Here is a 25,327-nt window from a genome sequence, read left to right on the forward strand (position 1 = left end):
CCCTAAAATCCTTTTTTCCCTGAATTGGCTATACCTTTTTCTTCTTTCGAAAACCTAGCCTCAACACCACTTCTTCACTCATCTTTTATACTCAAGTATATTTGAATTCTCAAATATTCACTTTCCTCAATTTGATTTTGCGAATCACAACCTATACTATAATAAAGTTCACTCCACTTTTCCAATCTAACCCAAAAAATTGACTCCACTAGTTTAGGTTTCAATTTACTGTTTAACTATTCAACTATTCCTCGGATCATAAGTTTAAATAGTAAAATTATTTTCATTTTTATAAAAGTATCTTTGGTCAATGGTCTTTAGTTTAAAATTTGTTTTATGTAAAAACAAATAGAGAAAGATATGAAGAAGACAAAAAAGTGGGCATTCAAAAGAAAAGAAAAGGACAAATGAAAAATTACGAAAAAACAATGAACATTTGAAGAGAACCCAAGACTCAAGACCTCATCTCAAATTTATAAATATTAATTATTATTTTTCTAGCAAGACAACAAAAACAAAAAAGATGGGTTTGGGATGATCAATAAATTTAATATTTCATCGAAAGAAACAAAAAACAAAAGAGATGGGTTTTGTGTTATGTTTTGTCTTTGTTAGGGCATGTTCGTTTTCTCAGAATCATGTTACTTTTAGTTTTCATTATTAAAAAAAAGTCATGATTCCAAATCCACCACATGTCCAGAAAAATATTCATAAAAATGGAGGTTCAAAAATGTGTAATGAAAAATAGGTTAATTGAACTTCTTATAGTTCAAGGAATCAAAGCTACCATGCCTTGGTTGTACCGATCTTTTGGTTGAATCGTTGTTAAAAAAAATGTGTTGTAAGAAGCCCTTTCGGGATGATTTGAATAATATTAATATATATATTTGAAAGAAAAAAAAACTTCTTTCTTCATCCAAAGTATTCTATTATAATTTCTCTCGAGGGGAATTTGAGCACATATACACAAAAAAAAAGATGAATTAAGTTTATGCACATATCACCACTTTGGCTATGATATGTTATATATTGTTATGGAAAGTGTCAAAAATATCATTTCTTGTGCGTATAAACGTGAATGAGTGCTTCTTCCCTTTAATCTGGAAAGTAAAAAAATTGTTTTTTTTCTTTTCAGACTCTTGCTAGTGACAAGAAGAGAGATTTAAAGAGATTGCATGAAAATCTGAGTACGAAAACGGAAAAGTTGAAATTAGCGATGAATGGTTCAGTCGTGTGGTATAAGTAGGATATTGAAAGTTAGGGTTCCAGTGGTTCTTTCAATTTCACGCCGGCACGATTGAGTTTCCAAAATCAATGAATCAAGGTAAGTTTAGTTTGATCTCATATAGTCTAAGTTTCGAACCGATCCTGTATTGACAAAAATTAAATTGGTAACACTTTTTTTTCAGATCCGGTCAGTTTAAGTGTTTTTTTTTCATTTTTTTCCCAACATAAAGTTCTGGGTTAGGGGTTGAGGAGACAATGATGTCGTGTGATGATAGGACTATACTATATGAGAGATATTCATAGTATAGTTACCCAAAAAAATTTAAAATAGTGTGATCTAGATAAGTTGTGCTTCCATTTTCAAAGCGGCGTGAGCGATTGCAGAGCACAAGTCAAGCAATCAAGGTAATTCCAAGATGATTTTATAGCATAAGAGACACACCATAAGTTTCAAAGTTACGAAACTCTATTTTTTAGACTATTAAATTTCAGTAAGTTCAGTATGATTGACTAGAATTATGGGGTCAAGCAACAATTTCATTGACAGTGAGATAAATATGTGAATCAATATCTTTAAGAATATGAAGAATAATCCAATGATTGGATTGGGGAAGGTGAAAAGTATCTCGCGTCATATGTTCCATACTATATTTAAATTACAGTATAGTATGATACACTTCTCTTTCTCTTCTTTTACAAATTGTATCTCTTTCTCTGCCTCCTAATTTTTTTGTCACTACTTGATCAATTGTCTTGGATGGTGTGAAAACTCACTATGCATCACTTGCAGTTGCAGCGAAGAAATACACTTGCAGCCTTCTCGACCTTCACCCCTGACCAACTCCCGTAATGATATGTTGGATGGAACCCATTTGTGCTTTCTCTACTCATATGCTACTTATAAGTTTTCGGTTTTACTAAGTTTTGCTACGAATATCCCCATTTTTACTGTGGCGGGCATCTCAATTTGTGTATTATTTTGGAAGTTATGTATGGTTAAGTACAATGCTAACAACTTGTTTATCAATTGCCTTTCATTTATAACAGTGTTTTTATTTCTCTTCCTATTGTGCGTCTAACTTATGCTTTTCAGCAGCCAAACTAGACTTCTACATAAATGTTTTTGTCTCTTTTTCCAATGCTTATTCGGACACCATACCTAATTTCGGGTTTTCTATGTATTATATACCAGCTGTCTAATTTCTATACTATTATCTTTGATAGTATAGAATAACTTTCAACTGTTTACGCAACAACTAGCGTATATGTGGGTCTGATATACTAAATTCTACAATTGCGATCCCCTTACGGTTCGAAGTAGTTCGGCGTCATTTACGTACCCCGGTGAATTAAGTAGGTAGGATGTTTTGTTTACGTTAGTAGATACTATAATACATACTTTTATAGTATAGTATCGGCTAACCTTATGTCCCGCCTGGGGTTATTCTATATCCCAAATTGTGCAACATCATATCTAACTCGTGCATTTTTTCTTGTTTTTTTGTTTTTCTTCTTTATTCACCCCGATCATATTATTGTCACCATCACTATTACTGATTGTTTTGTCGCCGCCACCATCTTCTCTTCGACCATTGTCACCACTTGTCATATCTTCCACCTCCAGTGTAGGTTCTTTTCCTCCTCCCACCACATATTCTTCTCTTTTACTTTACGTAGCAACAACATCTCTTCATCAGCCGCTCTTATTTATGCATTCACTTTTACTGCTATCATTACAAAATGATCAAGAAGATAAACAAAATTGTATTTTTCTTGTTTCATTCTATTATGATTGGTAGCATAAGAAATTTGGTAGATGTTCTGATGTGTTTCTGCTTCGACTAACCTATACATTGTATAGTCTAGAATATTATTACTGGTGTGGTGTTTTGTTAACATTTGTAACATATTTCTCTTTTCACCATGTATATTTGTATTATTGCTTCGACTATATTATATGGTTTATAGTATAGTATATTTCAGTCATGTTCGCCACACAATGTGACTCGTATATACTCACGCGCACGAGAGTGAAAGGAGAGAAATGTCAAGGTTTGGGTATAATTGTCACATCAACTATTCAATGGCTATATTCTTAGTTTTTGAGCTCTTATGAATATTGGGCAAAATCACCCTTCTCTCAATCAGGAATCATCAATTAGAAAATAAATAAACCAAGAATCACGATCTAATACAAATAGGGAAATCAACTTGCGAAAATTTCAAGAAAAAAAAAGATTTCAAGAAAACTACAGGCGGGGTTTTTGTTGTTGTTGATTATATGTGCCTATTCAAGTAGCAGGGTAGGCAAAATATCCGTAAAATTTGATTCGGTCCGTTTTTCGTTTCGATTCGATCCAAAAAATCCGGATTTCCGTAACTTTACGAATCGGAACAAATACTAAAATTCATTATCCGCCAAAGACGAAGCAAATCACAAATACATACATGTAAATAAAATTATACATAAAATTATATATTTCTTATAAGTTTTATAATATTGGTATTCACTAAATTAATTATTTAGTTATTATTTTCTTAAAGAAGTATGTAGCTTTTATAATTTTGTAATGAAATATTATTAATCTATCATATTTTTCTCTTTTTTTATTTTTTTAATTTTTAAAAAACTTAATTATTTTTACGGATCGAATCGGATATCCGTTAAAATATCCAGATTTTTTCGGATATTCGAAACACCGAATATCCAAAAAGTTACGGATCGAATCGAATCGAAAAATTCATTATTCGGGTGGAGCGGATCGGATCACGAATATATATTATAATGAGCCAGTTTTTGCTCACTCCTAAAAGGGTCCACGTGTGCATCTTTGTGGGCCCCACTTTTATTTTTTATTTTAAACAAAATCTTACATATTAAAACAGAAGTCACAACTTTGATTAATGTGTTATTTTTTAAAAAATGGACCTAATAGACCTATTCCTATAAAGTCATATTACATTTAATATCTAATCTTATTATTTAAATTTTGGGTCTACCAGAAATTTTTATTTGCTATCAATAGTTGGATTTAAAAAATATATGATCCAATAGATTTATAGATAGTATAAATTAAATAGATATAATTTAATGTTGTAATACTATACCTCCTCTATATGCTAAATATTTAAATATTTGTCGATGTTAACTTTTAAAATTATAAAGATTTTTTTTAAATAACAAAAATCATATTATCTAACAATGATTAATCTTTACTACCTTAAACCAATGAAAACAAATTTTAAACTATATAGTTTATTTTAAAAATTAAACAAAAACTAAATGTTTAATTATTTACTCGATAATATAAATCTATGAAGCGAAAAAATTAATTTTTTATAAACTTTATAAATTTGTGAAATGTTAGAATATATTTGAATATGACAATAAAACAATATTTTACTAATCTTTATATATATAGTTACGATTTTAATAATGAAATAATAATCCAAAAATATATATATATATAAGAAGATACAATTACATGTGAAAATTTGAAACAATCTATTCAATGAAAAAAATATACAGTAAACTTATTATGTTTTAAAAATTGATAGACACATATATATTATAATATATACCAATTTAAAATTGAAAACAAAATATTTATATAAAAATAAATGAAAACAAAAATCTGCGAGATCTAGTTATACATTTAAATGCATCGTATCTCATTTATTCTCATCGTTACTACATGTCATCAGTTTCATTTTTTTTTTCCCTAATGGGCTTGAAACTATTTGCTCCCGAAGCAAAGAGTTTCCTGTTAACGGGCCTGCAAAAAAAGAAAACAACAATAATATTATAATATATAGATTTTGTGAGATATAATTGAGAGGAGAGGTCCTTTGGCTTCCAAGCGTTTCTGTTCTTCTTCTTCATCCCTTGAAACGTCATCTCCACGCCCTACCAAGCCATCTAAGGTTAAGATCCGCTTTTGAATCTGTATGTCTCGACCGAATCTGAGTTTCTTTTTTTTTGGTTTGGAATCTGATTTTTGATTTTTTTTATTGCTTAGGTCTTCCTCGGTGAGCTAGGTTCCGGTTGAGAATCAAGTATCGGAATCTGTAGAGACAGAGCTTGGATCCTATGATCCCCAATCTATGGATGCGGATTTACGTTATGATCCCCAAGCTATCCTCTGACTCAGTGGCTTTCATCTACTCTTCATCGGCCTCCGTCTCTCTCTCTCTCTCTCTTCTCCGGCACATCGACCCTCTCCGATCAGGTTCCAGAGCTCCCTTTGTAGCTAATAGCTCTTAAGATCTTCGATTTCACTTTGCTCTTTTTTTAGGTTCAAACTTCTTTTGTTGCCTTCTTTTTCCCGGATCTGCTTCCATTGATTGAATAATCCTAATTGCAGAAAACTCTACCCAGAAGCCGATCTAATTGTAGCTGCTGAATTGCTTAGACAGAAAGAGAATGTGTAGGCAGAATTGTTGCACGAAATCGTCACAGGAGGAGGAGGTGATTTCACCACCTGATGAGAATCTCTTGATCTACTGTAAACCTGTTCGTCTCTACAACATTCTTCGCATTCGCTCTCTATTCAACGTAAATCAATTGCGTCTCTCTCTCTCTGAATCATTCTTTTAGCCCAGCTGATACTGCTCGTCTCTCACTCATGGTCTTTGTTTTTTTCATGCAGCCATCGTTTCTTCCTAGATGCTTTCTTCTTTTTATCCTTTTCTCGGGTCTAATTATGAAAACTCATGAATGGTTTCTTCTCTGTTGTGTGTGTTTTTTGGTTTAAGTCCGGATCTGCTGGGATTGTAGTTTTTAATTATAAGGATTGTAATAACACGTTGCAGAAAACTGAAGCTGTGTTTTATTATTTTCTCTTCTTCCGGCAATTTTGTTTCTGATGTTTTTGTGGATTTAGGTGAAGTGGTGACGGATGGTGAGAAGTCGAAGACGGGGAAGAAGGGAGCTAAGGCTCCATGGGCGAAGCCACTTTCTCAGTATTCTCAGGTGGGTCAAGTTTCATCAGTGATTCTTTTTTTTATTGGTTTGATCTAATAGTCTGTGAATTGCGCCTTTAGGGTTTAGCAGTGTGCAGTTCGTGTAACATTTTTAGTAAAGGTTTGGTCTTTCAGTTCATGAGGAACGAGTTTAGTTGTCTGCATGTCCGGTTCTTTTATACTACACTCATAAGTATGTTGTTATGTATGTGTCTTTGTGACTTTCTTTGGTCTGCAAGTTACGCATTGATGGTTTAGCAGTGTGCAGTTCGTCTAATTTTATTTTTTTTTGTTGAAGGTTTGGTCTTTCAGTTCATGTCCAACGAGTTTAGTTGGCCTCATGTTTGGTTCTTTTATATTTTTCTGACAGACCACACGATGTGATCTAATGAACAATATTTGGGTCTGTTGCAGGCATACTTTGATGCGCCCGGGGTTTAGTAAATTTAAGTTTTTTATATTGGCCAATTTGTAACCACTGTTATTGTTTTCCATATTCATATTCATGAATGGAGTTTTAGTGAAGGTGATTTCCTTGAAATAAGCAGATGATGCTTAATCACCAAAAGCTTACACAACCGAGGATTACCTCAAGATCACTGAAGAGCAGCTCAAAGCTTCGTCTCCTGGTAAAAGCCAAACATATGATCAAATTCAGACTCAAGAACCTGCTGTACAAAGCCAGCCTGAAGGTTAGCATGTCATCAGAAGTCTCTCATATGTTCTTCTAACTACGTAAAACCATTCTTCAAAACTGCTGATGACCACTGTTTTGTTGTAGTTACATCGAGAGAGACCATGGCTGCATCTCCTCCAAGGCAAGATTAAAAGGCACCCAAAAACTTGACTCGTCATGTTAAAAGCATAAAAGCCTCTCTGTCTATTGGGAGGCTTTCGGAGGCACATTTTTCATTTGACAAAGGAGACAAAGCAATTAGCTCTCAGGACGTTGTCAGGAAGCATTATATATTGTGCTGTTCTTATGAATTGAAAATATGAGAGTGTGCGACACATATGTGTATTTATGTTCTATTTGTTTCTTACTTAATGATTATAAATAGGGTTTGTTAGTTAGATATCATCCTACTCTTAAATGATCAACACATCATTTTATGAGTCAAAGATAGTTAATAGGGAAAATTTATTGTATAACTAAAAACTTAATATTACTAATCTGCTATGTGTTTCAAACCCAGTACGGCCAGGGGAGATCCTGAATTACAAGAGACCCTAAACAAAAAATAACGAGCCCATATCTAAAAATATGTTTGTCTTTCTCCTAAGCTATCCACGTAGAAAGTCACTCTCTGACAGGCCGACACATGTCTCTGGGTTTTATTTTTTTGGTTGGGCTTGAGTTTAATTTTGGGCTTATACTATGAACAATTGACAGGGCTTATACTATGAACAATTGACAGGGCTTTTTACTCTTTAATATTATTGAATGTGTTAATTATTTTTTAATACATAGTAGATAAAAAAAAACACACATTACGATATGGACGTTATATTATCATGAAAGCAATCTTTACCCTATGTACCTCATCATGTGATAATTTATAAACTAGCAACGAATCTATGAGTTCAGCAAATTTGCAATTACATACGTCTCAATTTTAAGTATATAAACAGTCAACAGCAGTGTGTTGAATATTATATTCATATGATTTAAAAGCCTTTACAAATTTTTATTTTTAAACATACACCAAAAACTTTATGAAAGTAAATATTCATTCAGGTTCTCAACCAATTCAAATACCACCAACGCCAAAAAAATTTAATCGAGTGCACGAAAACTATAATATATTTAAAACTACAATAAATACATTAGTTAATGAAAAATCATTTTTAAAAAATATTATGGATCATACATAAATATTAAGAGAAATGTATAAAAGGAAATAAAAGTAACAATAACTTGAAGAACAAAATGTATAAGACTGAGAATATTTATGATTTGTGGTCTAAGATATATTCAACTTATTGTCCTAATCAAGGTGGAATAAACATTGAATAATATTTTTTTTAAATTATATATACATAGAAATATTTTTAGTGGTAAGGTATATTTATAATTTCCAATATTTGGCCAAATAAAGAAAATGGAAATAACCATGAAAAGAAAACTACTTTAAATAACTTAATCAAAACAACAACCACGTACAACTAAACCCGATGAACGTCCCAACCTCAAAAGAAAGATGGTATAAGAGCAAAAATCCCAAGACATGATATATAGTTTTGTACTAACAGCTTACCAACCAATTTAATTTACATAGTTCATTCAACAGTAATCAAAGCAAGCTAATATCCCTAATCAAAGCAAATACTGGTAGTTTCATAGTCTATTTAGTATTCAGATACATTAACATGTACAATATTTAAGTAATATGTATATTTTTATATGATACAAATTTATATTAAACATTCATTCTAACTGTTTAAATTGATTTTTAATTTTCATCCCGCCCGTTGGGCGGGCAGGCCCTAGTCTTATTATATAAAGTTATATAATACAAACAAAAGGAATGATAAATCAGAAAAAAAAATTAAGTTAGGGTAGAAATAGAAAGGAAAACTAAATAAAAGTTTATATATAATTAAATTTATCTATGTCAAATACAATTCTAATGACAAAAATGAAATTTTATTATTAAGTTTTTTTTTCTGTTTTCAAGTATATAAATTTTTTTTTTACATTTGGGGCCTTAAAAAAGTGGGGGCCCTAGGCCCAGGTTTCATCATGCTGTGTGTTCAAGGACTCCCCTGAGTACGGCCGAACAAAATTTTGAATATAGATTATGTCTTAGCAAGACTTTCAATTATAAATAATCGGATCTTAATCTTACAAAAATGTTTTATGATATTATTCATGTTCAGTGTTCTTTGGTCTTTAGTTTCTTCTATACGCCCATGATGTTTCTTCTATACGTCCATGATGGTATATCTTCGTTTTTCATTAGAAGTTTTAAATAATATATTTTGTGAAAAAAAAAATTGGATTTAAAAAAACTACGGGAGTTATGAGTTTATGATCAAGAGAGATACATGAGAATCATTTTCAGTGGTCAATATACATTTGAATTATATCTATGTTAGTTTAGTCGCTATATATAGAAATTGTGACTGACCATCATTTCAAATTGTCCCTCATCAATTTGTACGTGTAAAATAGAGTAAATGCATTCGAACGAAAGGCCTTGGAATACGGTAGGTGCAATGCGGCCGAGATGAATATAAGAAAGAAGAGCATAAATAATGTATTGCGTGTTATTTTTGTTTGATGACTTTATGTCAGTTAATAAAAACGATGAGATGAAAACATTGAACATCAAAATAAGAGAAAATGGTGAATCATGCTCGAGCCCTATGTCTATTTTACAATTGTACCAATCAGGCGTTGTAAATCAAAGATTAGACAAATTCCAATCTAAACATCCATTATATGCTTAAAGTTAATTTTGCAAGAAAAAACAGTTTTTATCGGTACAAAATGGACTATCAATTATACCTTACAAATTCACAACTGATTATAAGAACAAGTACAGATAAACTCGAACTTAATATATTACTCCAACAAATAATACAACACAAGTACATCAGGAAAATTCAGAAATCGCTTCCAAGCTATACAAAGGAAACAATATCACCATCAACTGTTGACTTACATTTTCTTATGAATTGGGCTTACATGTCCAGCGTCGATACGAGCCGTACAGTTTCATTTTTCTATAAAAAACTTCATTATATTTTTGGCCCGTTAAGGCACAACAACCACTTACACCAATTTTCACACAAGTTATGGCCAATTACAAATTATAAAAAATAACACAGATATCTACAAATTTAGGAGAATGAACATTATTTGAAATAAATACAACATCAAATAAATCCAACCATGTAAACTATTCTGCCTATACAACACCAACCACAAAAAAGTAGCACAATTCATCACCTTACCTCAACCCTATTACAATACAAATCTTGAGAATCAATCACAACAGTGAAACACAAACTTGGCAAACACGACATCACTTCGCGGGGGCAATAATTACATCAACAACTCCGCGCTTGCGCGGCCTAGTATCTTTAATATTCTAGATATTCGCTCCGTGCCCATATGTATCAAGTAGTACTAGTAAAGTACTACTATGTGAACTAGAGCTGTTCAATATGGTAAAACCGAACCGTACCGAATCGAAATAGACAATATGGTTTGGTTTTGGTATATACCATATAAACCGAATGGATATAATTTTATAAAAACTATAGGATTTGGATATGGTTTGGTATATAACCGATTAAACCGAATAAACCGAACAAAACCGATTAAAAGTAAAAACATAAATCTGTATCTATTTTATAACAATACATGAAAATCTATTTGTTATATAAGTTAAATTTGTGTTAATAACTATTACCATAATGTTATAGTAATAAAGAACCTTATATAATTTGTAAAACACTTGAACTATAATTAAATAACAATACATCGCAATTCAGACATCTTCTTTTCTAAGTTTTTTTTTTATCTTTTTGCTTTATTTTAGTATTTACTAAATTAATATGAAGATGATAAATTTGATGGAAAATAATTAATGAAAAATTTTCACAACTTTTTTTTTTGTCTATAAACAAACAGAGTTTCGTGTTCAATCGAAAAAGCATGACTTTAATGAACACTAAATATGAAAGAGTGGAAAAACTTTTCTTTCATGTTTCTGTTTTGTTTCATATTTTTATTTTCAAAATTTCAGGCTCTGATTTTAATTATAGATTTGATGATTTTATTTGATGGTAGAAACATTTTTACGTTTTTGTTCATTTATTTGAACATGTAATATATTTTTAATAAATGACTGTGTTGACAATATGACTCTAAAATTCATTTTATATGATCTCAAACTAAATAATTATGTTTTTTTGTATAAAACCGAATAAACCGAAAACCGACGGTATATAAACCGAACCGAACCGAAGTAAATATGGATTTAGAATGGTAGTTATATTTTACTAACCGCAATACCGAAAACCGAAAAAACCCAAACCTAAACCGAACCGATATCCGGATTGAACATCCCATTGTGAACGTATAATATTAATTGCTATTGTTTAAAGATGGGTTTGAAATTTCGACCATTTTAATGCACTCCTTAAAACGAAGGAAAAATAAATAAAATAAACGATTATAAAAGACAAAGAAGAAGAAAACAAAACCGACTCTCACGCATTGTTTGGTACGTAGATCCAAAAGGAACAATGCCTCTGTTTTAGTGTTTTTTAGTTTCAATCCACACACATACGCACGCTATACTCACAAGATAACCACCAGAGACTTCTTTGTTCTGGTGCTTACACATAGATAGAACCCAAGAACAAAAAAAAAATCTTTCCATTGATGCAAATTCAAGTAAGTTTTTTTTTGAACCTTTGATCATTGCCAATCTCTGTTACTTTACTGTTCTTGTTTATAAAGACTTACTTTCTGTTTCTTCTTCCAAATTCGGACAGCTTTCAATCAGCTCTTGTCTTTCTTCTTTTTTTTGGTAAAATCTTCTCTTTCTTCTTCTGTCTTCGAATCATTACTAATCCTCTGTTCTGTAACCATATTTCCCCTTTGGTTAAACTGCAGATTCTCTGGGTCTTTGAACAAAATTCGAATCGTGGGTTTGGTTCTTTTCGTTGCTAGTCTCCCAAAGTTCGAATCTTTCAATAAAAGGATTGAGCTTTAGTTCAAGATTCTCGCTTTGGCCATCAATGGTGGCTACGTTTCAAGAAGATACCGCACCATCCTCTGTATCTTCATCACCACTTCAAGTCTTCTCAACCATGTCTCTCACAAGACCAACTCTCCTCTCTTCTTCCTCTTCATCCTTCCAAGACCTCAAACCAGAGGAGCGTGGTCTCATCTTGATCCACCTCTTGCTAACCTGCGCCAACCACATGGCCTCAGGTAGCCTCCAAAACGCAAACGCAGCTCTCGACCAGCTGTCTCACCTCGTTTCCCAGTAGCAGCTTACTTCACCGAAGCGCTCGCTAACAGAATCCTCAAGTCGTGGCCTGGTCTCTACAAGGCGCTTAACGCAACTCAGACAAAGACTAACAATGTCTCCGAGGAGGTTCATGTCAGGAGACTGTTCTTTGATATGTTCCCTATACTCAAACTCTCTTACTTGCTCACTAACCGAGCTATACTCGAGGCTATGGAAGGAGAGAAGTATAAGAGTTTAGACTGAATAATACGTTTATTGATAATGTAGAGAGTATTTATACAATGTACAAGTAGGGTATTTAGTACTATGTAGTAATTACAAATACATCCTTATGATATATACTTATTGCCTAATACTCCCTCTCAAGATGGTGGGACTGAGGTGACACCAATCTTGTTGCATAGTTGTTGAAAAGCTTTCCGTGGAAGAGGTTTGGTAAGGCCATCGGCTAGCTGGTCATGAGATGAGACATGAGTGACACGAAGCTGGCCGTTTTGTATTTGTCCTCGCACAAAGTGGTAGTCGATAGCAATGTGTTTCATCCTTGAATGAAAGACTGGGTTGGCGCACAGGTAAGTGGCGCCAATATTATCGCAATACACTGTAGGGGCAGAAGGAAGATAGACACCAAGTTCTGTCATAAGAGAGCAGATCCAGCGTAGTTCGGCAGCAGCATTAGCGACCGCGCGATATTCAGCCTCAGTGGAGGATCTAGCCACACCTTTCTGTTTGTGTGAAGTCCAAGAAACCGGCTGACTCCCAAAGTAGATGATAAAACCGTTTGTGGATACATAATCATCAGAGTCCCCTGCCCAATCTGCATCTGAGAACCCATGTAGGCGGGGATTTGCATCTTTACGAAGGAAGATCCCATGTGTCAAGGTCCCCGAGAGATAGCGCAGCACACGCTTGACAGCTTGCCAGTGATCTGTTGTGGGCTGGTGCATGAACTGTGATAATCTATTAACTGCATAAGATATGTCAGGGCGCGTCAAAGCAAGGTACTGGAGGCTTCCAACGACCCGTCGATATTCATGAGGATCAGGCAAGACTGTACCCGAACGCAGAGAGAGTTTTGGAGATGACGCCATCGGTGTGGAGACAGGTTTAGCATGAAGCATGTCTGTTTTGGTCAGTAAGTCAATGGTATACTTCCTCTGCATGAGATGCAACCCATTTTTATTTCGAATTGCTTCAATGCCAAGAAAGTAACTCAAATCACCCATATCTTTTATCGAGAATTTCTTTGCCAAGTTGGTGATGACTGACTGGACCAGTGTAGATAAGGTTCCTGTAACCAAGATGTCATCGACATAAACCAAGAGGTAAACATAATTGGTACCTTCTTTGTAGATGAAAAGTGATGTGTCAGAGAGCGAGTTGCGGAAGCCTGAGGAGATGAGGTACTTGTGAAGCTCAGAGTACCAAGCTCTTGGCGCCTGTTTAAGGCCATAGAGTGCTTTCCTTAACTTGCAGACATGTGATGGTCTATCAGCATCAGCAAAGCCAGGAGGTTGAGCCATGAAGACTTCTTCATTGAGATGTCCTTGCAAGAAAGCTGTATTAACATCAACTTGACGAACAGGCCAGTCATTGTTTACAGCGAGACCAAGCACAAGGCGAATGGTAGTGGACTTGATCACCGGACTGAACGTGTCTGTGAAGTCTACACCCGGTTGCTGGTGATATCCTTTAGCAACAATACGTGCTTTATAGCGATCAATGTCTCCATTCGGTAGATATTTAATGGTAAATATCCATCTGCAGCCCACAATATTCATGTTCTCTGTTACTGCAACGAGATCCCATGTGCGGTTGTGAAGAATAGAGTTGAGTTCCACAATCATTGCTGCACGCCATTTGGGATGCTTCATGGCTTGCTGCCAAGTGGTCGGAATCCAGTGAGGATCAGACTGGAGATTGACGTTGAGGTTGTACTTTGTTGCAGGTTTGACAATGTTGTTCTTTGATCGCGTGGTCATAGAGTGTCGTTGTGGAGGTGGCACATTGAGTGGCGTGGGCACCGTCGTGGTCTCAGTCAGAGGTGGAGCTAGCGGTGCTGTAGCTTCAGAAGCTGAGGCCACTGTTGTGTCGTCTGGAGACGCAGAAGCGACTGGTGTGACTCCTGTAGTTGGAGTAGAACTCTGCACGGGAGTGACGTGTTCTGTTTCTGCCGTAGCTGAAGTAGCAGAGGATGGCAGTGGTGCCTCAGATGGTGGAGTACCTGAGCTCGAAGACGTAGTGTTCTCAGTCGGCGATGGCGATTGTATGAGTGGAAGGCTAGGGAAGATAGTTGTATGTGGTGGTTGATTGGAAGGGAAGACAGGAGGTTCAGGGGTAGGAGTGGGTGTGGTTAAGTATCGGTATGGGAAGTTGGTTTCATTGAAACGAACATGGCGTGAAGTATAAACACGACCAGAGGTAGGATCTAAGCACATGTATGCACTTTGAGTGAGGGAGTATCCAATGAAGATACAAGGTATGGAGCGGTTTTCAAGTTTGTTGGGGGCATAGGGTCTCAACCATGGATAACACAAGCAACCAAAAGTTCTCAGTTTCAGGTAGTTGGGGTCCTGGTTGAATAGCTTTTTGTAGGGCGATTGGTGAGCAAGAAGAGGGGTGGTTAGTCGGTTGATAAGGTAGACAGCAGTGGCAAAAGCTTCAGGCCAGTAGGTTAAAGGCATTTGGGCTGTAGAGAGAAGAGAGAGGCCAGTTTCAACAATATGCCTATGCTTTCGCTCAGACATGCCATTGTGTTCTGGTGTGTGTGGAGGAGTAGTTAGATGAGAGATGCCGTGAGAGGCAAGAAAGGATCTGAGAGCCAAGAATTCTCCCCCATTATCAGAGTAAAGGTTTTGGATTTTGGTTTGAAAACGGTTCTCAACAAGGGGTTTGAATTGGGTAAAGATCATTTTGACCTCTGATTTAGCTTTGAGTGGAAACAACCAAGTGTAGCGTGTAAAATGATCAACTAGGACAAGGTAATATTTCTGGTTTTTGGGTGATAGGATTGGGGATTGCCACACATCAGTAAATAAGTACTCAAGAGGTTTTGTGGAGAAGATAGAGCTTTGATGAAAAGGAAGTTTCTGAGTTTTATTAAGAAGACAATTGTTGCAAGGAAACGCACTAGAAGAAGTTTTCAAACAAGGTAAACTGAATTTGGAAATAACAAATTTAAGAGTAGAGGAGGATGGGTGCCCAAGCCTATGATGCCACTGCGTTAAGGTTGCTTTCGTATCAGGGTAGGATGCGTAAGCTTTAGGTTTCGGGTTAGGCATGGGCCACTCATACAAATCAGCCTTCGCTTGGCCTTGAAGCAACTGCGCCCCCGAGTGCAGGTCCTTCACCTGAAAGTGAGCAGGAAAGAACTCAACTGAGACATTGTTAGCATTACATAATCTATGAACTGAGACTAGATTCTTGCTAACAGTAGGCACACATAGTATATTATTGAGAAGCAAGGGTTTAGTGTGTGTAGAGAAGGATGTTGAACCAGTGTGAGTTATAGGCAAACTCGAGCCATCCGCAATTGCTACTTCTTCACCACCGTGATAAGCATGATGGAGGGAGAGGTTCTGTAGGTCCGAGGTGAGATGGTGAGTCGCACCACTGTCAAGAATCCATGGCGTGACGTTGTAGGGGTTGGCATTGATGAAGTTTGCGCGTGGCTGCCATGGAAGGGACGATTGTGTCTGAGTCCCATAGGAGTAGCCTGATGATTGCAACTGAGGGCACCTACGGGCACTATGTCCAAACACTGAGCAGATTTGGCATTTGCCTTGATAGCCACGTCCTTGACCTCCAGAGGTATTGAGCTGTTGTTGCCATGTTTGGTTACCTTGGTAACCTGATGAGCCACGACCTTGGTAACCCCCACGACGTCCAGCGTTGTGTTTGTTGTTGTTGCTTGATTGACCTCTGTAGTTTGTGTAATTTGCTGTAACAGGAGCTGAGATCACTGGTGGTTGCACCGTCTGTAGTTTTGCCTCTTGATTGATTAGCTTCTCGTGAAGTTCAGAGAGTGACGGTGGTGAGTCACGACTCTCAACTTGATCAATAAGAGTTTTATACTCTTCAGGAAGGCCACCAAGTACACGTTCAATCTGATCTTCAAGGTCCATGGGTTTGCCGAGGAGCGCAAGCTGATCAAAACGAGTTGTGAGCCCTTGATAATATTCATTGATGGACTTAGTTCCCTTGGTCCATGTCTCAAGCTGTTGCTTAAGTTGCTTGATGTGGCCTCTGCTTGGCTTTGCGTATGTAGAACTTAGTATGGTCCAGATCTCTGCTGAGGTTGTCGTGGTCGACAAGATTGGTTGAATGGTTGTTGTGATGGCTCCGAGGAGGCCACTGTAAATAAGTCGATCTTGACGCTTCCAGAGCGTGTAGTCAGGGTTGTCTGCAACCCCTTCATCATTGGTGATTGTTGGTGGAGGAACAATCACTGAGCCATCGATGTAGCCTGCAAGAGCGTAGCCATCAAGGAGAGCATGCACTTGGCGACTCCACATGAGGAAATTTGAGGAGGTGAGCTTTGTGACGTTTGTCATATTGACGTTCATCAAACTCTTTGTTGCGGAGACTGTAATGGTTTCATGTGTAAATGTGGGAGTACCAGAGTTTTGAGACATGGTTGAATGAGAGATCGAAAAATTTGAAAGGAAGGTTGGCGGCTATAGTTTTAGAGATAGTATTAGGGCTCTGATACCATATAAGAGTTTAGACTGAATAATACGTTTATTGATAATGTAGAGAGTATTTATACAATGTACAAGTAGGGTATTTAGTACTATGTAGTAATTACAAATACATCCTTATGATATATACTTATTGCCTAATAAGAAGATGGTTCATGTGATTGATCTCGACGCTTCAGAGCCTGCTCAGTGGCTTGCTTTGATTCAAGCGTTTAACTCCAGGCCTGAAGGTCCACCGCATTTGAGAATCACTGGTGTTCATCTCCACAAGGAAGTGCTTGATCAAATGGCTCATAGACTCATCGAGGAAGCAGAGAAGCTCGATATCCCGTTTCAGTTTAATCCCGTCGTGAGTAGTTTAGACTGTTTAAACGTGGATCAGCTGCGTGTTAAGACAGGAGAGGCCTTAGCCGTCAGTTCGGTTCTTCAGTTGCATACCTTCTTGGCCTCTGACTCTGATATGAGCAACAACAATGGACACAGCCTGAGTGGTGACTCGGCCTCATCTTTGCCTCTTTCTAATTCAGGAAAGATCGATAGATTCCTCAATGCTATTTGGGGTTTATCTCCAAAGATCATGGTGGTCACTGAGCAACACTCAGACCACAACGGCTCCACACTGATGGAGAGACTATTGGAATCACTCTACTCGTACGCAGCATTGTTTGATTGCTTGGAAAATAAAATTCCAAGAACATCTCAAGATAGGATCAAAGTGGAGAAGATGCTTTTTGGAGAGGAGATCAAGAACATCATAGCGTGTGAGGGATCTGAGAGAAGAGAAAGACATGAGAAGCTTGAGAAATGGAGCCAGAGGATTGATTTGGCTGGTTTTGGGAATGTTCCGCTTAGCTATTATGTCATGTTGCAGGCTAGGAGGTAGCTTCAAGGCTATGGTTTTTATGGGTATATGATCAAAGAAGAGAGCGGGTGTGCAGTGATTTGTTGGCAAGATCGACCTCTGTACTCAGTATCTGCTTGGAGATGCAGTAAGTGAAAGAAGATGAATGATATGAACACTTGTGTGTTCTCTTTTTTTTATGAGAGCAGGGTCCCTTTCTTTTGTTATACATAGGGACACAATCTTAGTTGTTTTGTGATTGTGACAAATGCTTCTTGCTGCTTCTGCATATATTGCTTCTTTGAGTATTCAGCAGTGTATGTGTTTGTTTTTCCTCCTACTAGGATAAAGGATGCTATTGAAGCGGCCAATCCCATGCATATTGTCTGTACATCGGGTTCAAATTATACCAAAACCGGTCTGTTCAAATTCTTCAGTCATGATCTCAAAACTCAAAACTGTTGCAAAAAGTAAATTTGACTTTCTCTCAGCATATGATTCTGTTGTTAGTGTATATTAAAAACTAATTTGGTGTATGTTTGGATAAAAATGAGGGCACATGCACTCTCCAAAGAATGTTTGATGTTATATAATACAAAAAAGGAGTAGTGTTTACATATTTACTCATATCCAACCGTCTTTTGAAATGCTTCTATGGCCAAAAAATGAAAACCAGGGAGAAGCAGCTTGAGATACTAATGACTAACTAAACATCAGAGTTAGCTATTAGAGAACCATATATACAAAAGACGGTTGCATCCTTCTTATGTCTTCGCGCTAATAGAAAGCTCAGTCCCTAACCACCCAGTCAATCAGTTTGAAAACCAAAGCTACATTTGAAAGAGGAACTTCATGTTTCCTGTGATTTCTTTCACGCCAGATGCAGTTGATTGTTTAGAAGGCACATTAGTGTTTAATGTTTTTCAATACCACTATATTCCTGTAAAAAGAACTACAGTTCATGCAGGGGCGGACCCACGCATGGAGTAGGTGTGGCACGTGCGGCATACTAAGTTATATATAATTCTTTGCAACTAAACGACAGAACTGTGCAGCTCTTGTGGTCTTTTAAGCTGAGGTGTGCCCCATGCCATCCAAGTTCGAACATTTTGGTTGCGTGTTTGTTTTTTCAAATTCTCTACACTTCATTAATTACTTTTCCATAAGTTATTTTCTCTTTTTTTATTATTGTCTAAAACTATTGTTTTTATAACTGTTTTATTTCCTTTTCTTTAATATTAGATTTTCCAAATTATTAAAATTCAACTTAAACAATTTTTTTTTTATTTCAATACTTGAGATTAAAATTAAACTAAAATGAATGAATATTTTTATAATGAACTTACTTTGTGCATATATAATTTTATGATATTACTGAAAATGGATATTTAAAATTCGGAAAATTATCTTCTTTTAATAAATACATGTTTTAGAAAATTAAGGACTAATGCCTTTTGAAAATATATATTAATTTAATTTATTAAATTATAAAATAATATATAATATATATTTATATATTGTGCCCCATATTAAACTATTTTCTAGGTCCGCCCCTAAGTTCTTATTACATAAATATTTTTAATTCCATTCATTTAATTCCTTTAACTTACATTATTCTATTTGTTTTTAGGGGAAATTGCCAAATATGATCTATAACTTAATTTTAAACATAAAGATATACCCCAACTTGAATCAAATGAAAACTCACCCAAAAGGCTAGTAAAATTACAAGTCTTTATGACCAAAAAAAAAAACAGAATCTACTTTTACGAATATAATCCGTGGAAGTCTTCTGGAGGCTTTGTAAGTCTTCTGGGATAAGACTTTCAGTATTGTAGATCTTAAAAATAATTTATAAATTTTATTAAAAATATTTTGATGGGGGAAAAATTGCAATCATGTAATTATAAACATATGTAAATGATATAAATTAAGATATAGTAAAATTGAAAAAAATTCAACACATATGAGTTAATGTAGTGAGTCATAATATTCTTTGGTATATGTTTGGTAACATATATTGTAGTATTGTTTGTATTTTTAGGGTTAGATTTTGGAAGCTTAACATGTTTTGGAAAATTAAAATTTGACCTATATGTGTTTAGTTTCGTGTATATTAAACACTTTCAAGTTTATTTTAAGTTTAGTGAAGTGTTTTGTTTTCTATTTAGTTAGTTATTTAAGTTTATGATATAAATTTAAGGTCTAGAAGACTTTCTGGAAGTCTTTTGGGCGAGAAATATATTTAGAGGTAGAAGATTTTTAGGAAGTCGTCTACTAGAAGACTTCCATGAAAGTCTTCTGAATCGAAAATATTTAATTTAAATGAATTTTTTTGTCTCCATACATAAATAAAATGTACACATTCTCTCTTTTCATCTCAAATGGCTGCAACAAAAATGTAATGATTCTCAATAAAATTCTCGAACCTCTCTCTAATCTCTTTGAACTTGAAAACATCAAACTTTATATGAATTTTTCATTTTTTGTCTCATATCACTAATTTATCTTGTTTTTCAAGTTTTTTTATTATATAGTTCTCATCTTTCCACTCCTTTAAAAGTAGATTTATAAATGTTGGATATTTATTTTTGTCTTCTATAAAGATAGATCTATCTAGCTTTCCATTCATTTTCTCTGTTTTGAAGTCATTTGAACGTTTTTGGATATGCAAGTTTTTCATATCTTAATCAGATTTTGGAAGTCTTCTAAAATATATGCCATAGAAGAGTTCCTCGAAGTCTTCTAACAGAGTCTTCTAAAGAATAATTCCCTAGAAGACTTTCTGGAAGTCTTCTAATAGAGACTTATCCATGTTAAGTGGAGTCCAAGCGTATCTCTGTGGAGGAATAATCTCTAATTCCATGTGCAATAGTTTTATTTATGGCATGTTTTGAGATTTATGTGTGTACTATTTTAGTTGTGAATTCTTTTGTAAGATTGAAAAGATATTAATGAAATTTTTAGTAAATATATTCATGTTTACAATATTATCTTGCCAAAAATACTTGAATTTATTGAAGTTATTGATACAACTTCAATAAAATAAGGGCAAATCTCTAAAATAGCACATTTCTAAGTTTATATCACAAAAATAGCACTCAAAAACTAAAATGACCAAAATAGCATTTTATCTTTTGAAAATTTTAATTTTTTTATTTTTCAAAATTTGAAATCTTATCCCCAAAACCTCATTTCTCAACTCTAAACCCTAAACCCTAAACTCTAAACCCTAAACTCTAAACCCTAAACTCTAAACCCTAAACCCTAAACCCTAAACTCTAAACCCTAAACTCTAAACCCTAAACCCTAAACTCTAAACCCTAAACCCTAAACCCTAAACCCTAAACTCTAAACCCTAAACCCTAAACTCTAAACCCTAAACCCTAAACCCTAAATCCTAAACCCCACCCTTTAACTCTAAACCCTAAGTTTGTGACTTTTGATAAAACATTAAGTGATATTTTTGTGACTTTTGACCTTGAGTGTTAGTTTGTCTTTTTTTGTCTTTTTCTCATAAAATAACACAAAAATTTAATAAAATTTACTAAAACTAAGGGAGAAAAATTCTAAGAAAACTTAGTCATATTCACAAAATATCAAACATTACATAAGTTCAAACATATAAGACTTTCACTAGAAGTCTTTTGAGAAGTCTTTCAGGAAGTCGTTCGGGAAGTCTTTCGGGAAGTCTTTCGGGAAGTCTTCTCGGAAGACTTAAATTTTAAGCGGGAAAATTTAAGTGGGAAGTTAAAATTTAGGCGATAAACTTAAAATTTAAGTGAAAATTAAAATTTTAAATCTCATGAAAATTAAAAAGTATATCTTATGATCTAAGAAGACATATTAAACCATACAGCTTGATAATCTTGAAGTTACTTAGCACTTTTGAAAGTTAAAAAAATCTTAAAGTTAAGTTTACAAAAACTAACGTAGAAGTCGTCGAATTAGCTAGAAACATTAATAAACATGAATGTTGCTAACCTCATAATTAAAATCAATTAAGTTATGAGTTTCATTCATGAGCCCCTATATCGATTAATACACATGAATTAACAAGAACATGTTAGAAATCCTTTATAGTTTTAGAGAAAATGAAAATTTATTAAATATCAACGTAGAAGACTTCCACATAAATTGTCCCCAGAAGCCTTCCATTTAGGTCATTTTTGCAATTGAAAATTTACAAAGGGAAAACTTCCATAGAAGTCTACTCTACATCAAACTTCTTTAGAAGTCTTCCTCTATAAATATCGGCTTACTTTTGTTTTTGAAAAATCTCAAAAATACCAGAGAAGACTTACACGTAACTTACCGGGGTACATTAATAGGAAAAGATGGTAGAGTAACCGTATAGACGAATTCCTAAGCAGTTCATAATTGTAATGCATATGAAATTTTATGATAATAAGATTCACCATCATTTATATTAAAAACATATATAGCCGATTATAAATATTCTCCTCATCATACGTATAACTGTATTTAAGTAACCCAATCGAGTACGACTTTTACAAATACATATACATTCAATAAAATGAATGTAACATGAACTTCTTGTAAACATATAACCAGTCAGGATACATGTATATCAGTTAACGAAAGTAATGTTTATGTTAATATACAGATCTAGAAATAATGCATAGTCGTCCAAACAATCTTACAAACTTAACAACAGACTTACACTTACGTTTGGAAAAGAGATCTTGTATTTCTTATATTTTAAAAATAAACTAGACCCAGCGCGGATATGAATTTTCAGTTTTTAATTATTTATTTTATTAAATGATGTATTTGTAATATTCGTTCATATTATATTCATTAAGTAAATATTTTTTTTTGCATCTTAAACTATCTATTTTTTACGAATGTGTGATATTATATAAAAATATAAAAAAAATGAGTATAGAGTTAATTAGATAATTTTAAAAACATAAATTTTTCTTTCGCATGCGATATCATATAAATAATGATCCTCCCAGTTAACAAAAATCATGATTATTTTATGTGTAATTTTTTTATTTTGACCATTTCCTTAAAACTATATTAAATTTTACATATTTTAATTAGAATATTTTTAATATCTTTACCTTTTTATTTAAAATGCAACTCGATACTTTTTAAACAATTATAACAAAATATTTAAAAAATATTTTTAGAATTTTTTTTGAAAAATATGAAAATTACATTTTAAATTAAAATTATCCTAAAATATGATAAGTTTTGATGTAAACGAAAACTCAAATTATGTCAAAAATAATGATATTCAATGATAATAATAATTTTAATTGATTATTTTTTAAAAAAATACATTTACAAAAATATTGTTTGAAAGAAAATTCATTTATCTTTCAAATATAAAATAAAAATATTATAATTAAATAATAAAAAATATAAATAAAAATCATAAATTTAGCAAATGACAACTGAGTTATATTATGCTAAAATTTTCTTTCTAACAATTTATCAAATGACAAATGAGTTATGAGAAAATAATACCATATAATTTTTAAAAACATAGCCATTTTTAAATATTTTTTGAATAAATAATTATTTTTAAATTTAATCAACTGAAAATAATATCTATACAATTGTGTGAGTCAAATTCTAGTTTTATTGATGCATGTTATATATTAGTGTTGCATGTTTGTTTTTAAAAATCTCCATTATTAAAATTATGCACGTAAGGATAACTCATGAGTTTTTTTGGTTGATTAAATGACATTATGTCCAAATTTATTTAAGGATATTTCATTAAGGTAACTGAAAAAGACAAACAATAAAATATGAAGTTTAAATTCATTTAAGCATATTTCATTAATGTAACTGAAAAGACAAGTAATTAATTAGGTAATTTTATTCATTTTAGGATATTTCATAAATACAACTGAAAAAGACAAGCAAAAAAAAAATGAATTTAATTAATGAAGTAAGAACATTTTCAAATGGGTACTTCTCTTTTAATAATATAAAAGTGTGTCAGTAAGAATAAGAAACCGAACAGTTCATAAAGTTATACTCAACATGACTACTCTCAACCCATATATATATAATCAAATTTGCATTATAAAATAATATACCAACTCTTAGTTTACTATTGATATTAAAATCCATTAAAAGGGTCAACAAACATTTTATGTTTGTCTAAATACATTTTTGGTAGGATTAGTTTTATTGATTCACTACCATTTTTTCAATATATAATCACAGTATTCTTATTAAGTTTCAAAGAATTCGAACGGAATTTTATATTAATTAGTGTTTTTGAATGTTGAAAATATGAAATCATTACAAACAATCAGATAATAAAAGAATTTTTAGTATATAATAAATTTTTAATTGGAAAATAAAAAGGTACAACAACAAACTAAAACTTCCTAAAAGAAGATTGAATCGATTATTAAAAAAATAATTCAAATTCATGTTTAAAATCGTATTAAACATTTAAACATAATAATTTTAACCAAACTGGTGACAAATTGGTTTCTTGACTATTGTTTTCGCGTTGGTTTTTAAATTACTATGTGGAAGGGAACACGATTGATCTTTGATGATGTTCTTGTTTATATCTTCAAGCTTTTATCATTCTGTGTTTATTATCCAGAGACGTAAACCTAATTCAAATTCACCTCAAACAAGTCTTGAAATTCACCCAACGCATGAAGCTTCTCGATACAATAAAAATATTGCAAAGGGAAATACCCTCCGAAGTCAACTCGAAGCAAATGAAGTGAATTTTCTCAATTTGTTGAATAATAGGTTTATAGTCCACCATTTGGAAGTGTAAGAATTTAGCATTGGCAAAATGTTGACGTCTCACCACATCTGCTTTGTGATTCTTTTCCAAAGATAACCACAACGTCTTAAAAAAATCTTCCTAAGAATATAATGCATACAAGGGGTCGACTAGTCGGCCTAATATCAGTCATTTACACATACAATCACCATAGATCTATGCCTCAACATTTGCTAAAATAAATACATCAATATTTTCAACATGATTAACTGGTTTGTCCTCACTAAAATAGTTATACAACTTCAAATGCGCTAAATATAGTTCCATCTCTCATTGCCGAATCCGGAATTTGTTTCCGTAAAACTTCTCAGGCAGTATTGCATCTGAAATATTATACAGTGCATGGTCTATTTCCTTGTGAATTGTTTGGCCTTCGAAGTTGTTAACATTCATCTGCATTAGCAACTGAATGACAACATTTCAAACAAATTCAATAATAAAGATCAAACGAGTTAACAACTGAATATCTCCTTTAAAGTGGTCATCATTATCAGAAATATAGAAAACATAATATAACAATATATAAGACTTTGATTATAGAAACAATGTGAAACGGTTATCACATTTTACATGGGTATAAAACAATCAAAACAAAACAAAAAAATAGTATAACTTACACTTAACTAACCCTACAACGAAATAAATACATTATGAATAACGTCATTTATTCTATAATCAATACCAAAAATACAAAATAAACATTATACGTGTTCAAATATACCCCTTACTTTTTACGAACAATCCACGAAAACTTAACAGTGTAAAATCACATATGTATACTATTATTATTATAGAGCATAAACCACAC

General features: G+C 33.5%; 1 protein-coding gene and 1 long non-coding RNA gene across 9 annotated transcripts; both read left to right on the forward strand.

The window, feature by feature from the left end:
* Nucleotides 1-5,050: 5,050 nt before the first annotated feature.
* On the forward strand, nt 5,051-7,263 carry LOC106406441. 8 transcript variants are annotated; one of them, XR_001281545.3, is made up of 6 exons: nt 5,051-5,151; nt 5,247-5,456; nt 5,592-5,782; nt 5,877-6,199; nt 6,604-6,881; nt 6,971-7,263. It is a non-coding gene; the product is annotated as an uncharacterized LOC106406441 (long non-coding RNA). The 8 variants fall into 8 exon arrangements; XR_007323503.1 differs by having other exon boundaries at nt 5,053-5,151; nt 6,738-6,881; XR_001281547.3 differs by having other exon boundaries at nt 5,053-5,151; nt 6,111-6,199; nt 6,560-6,881.
* A 9,767-nt stretch (nt 7,264-17,030) lies between these two features.
* On the forward strand, nt 17,031-20,706 carry LOC106403059 (scarecrow-like protein 3). Its single transcript, XM_048758911.1, has one exon. The coding sequence runs from the start codon at nt 17,031-17,033 to the stop codon at nt 17,763-17,765; it is 735 nt and encodes a 244-aa protein (XP_048614868.1). The 3' UTR covers nt 17,766-20,706.
* The last annotated feature ends 4,621 nt before the right edge of the window (nt 20,707-25,327 follow it).

The sequence above is a fragment of the Brassica napus genome, chromosome C5, assembly GCF_020379485.1.
Source record: "Brassica napus cultivar Da-Ae chromosome C5, Da-Ae, whole genome shotgun sequence".
Taxonomy (NCBI): Eukaryota; Viridiplantae; Streptophyta; class Magnoliopsida; order Brassicales; family Brassicaceae; genus Brassica; species Brassica napus.

Coding starts and splice junctions, on each gene's coding strand:
- LOC106403059 (XM_048758911.1), top strand. CDS start 17,031: ATGGTTCATGTGATTGATCTCGACGCTTCAGAGCCTGCTCAGTGGCTT.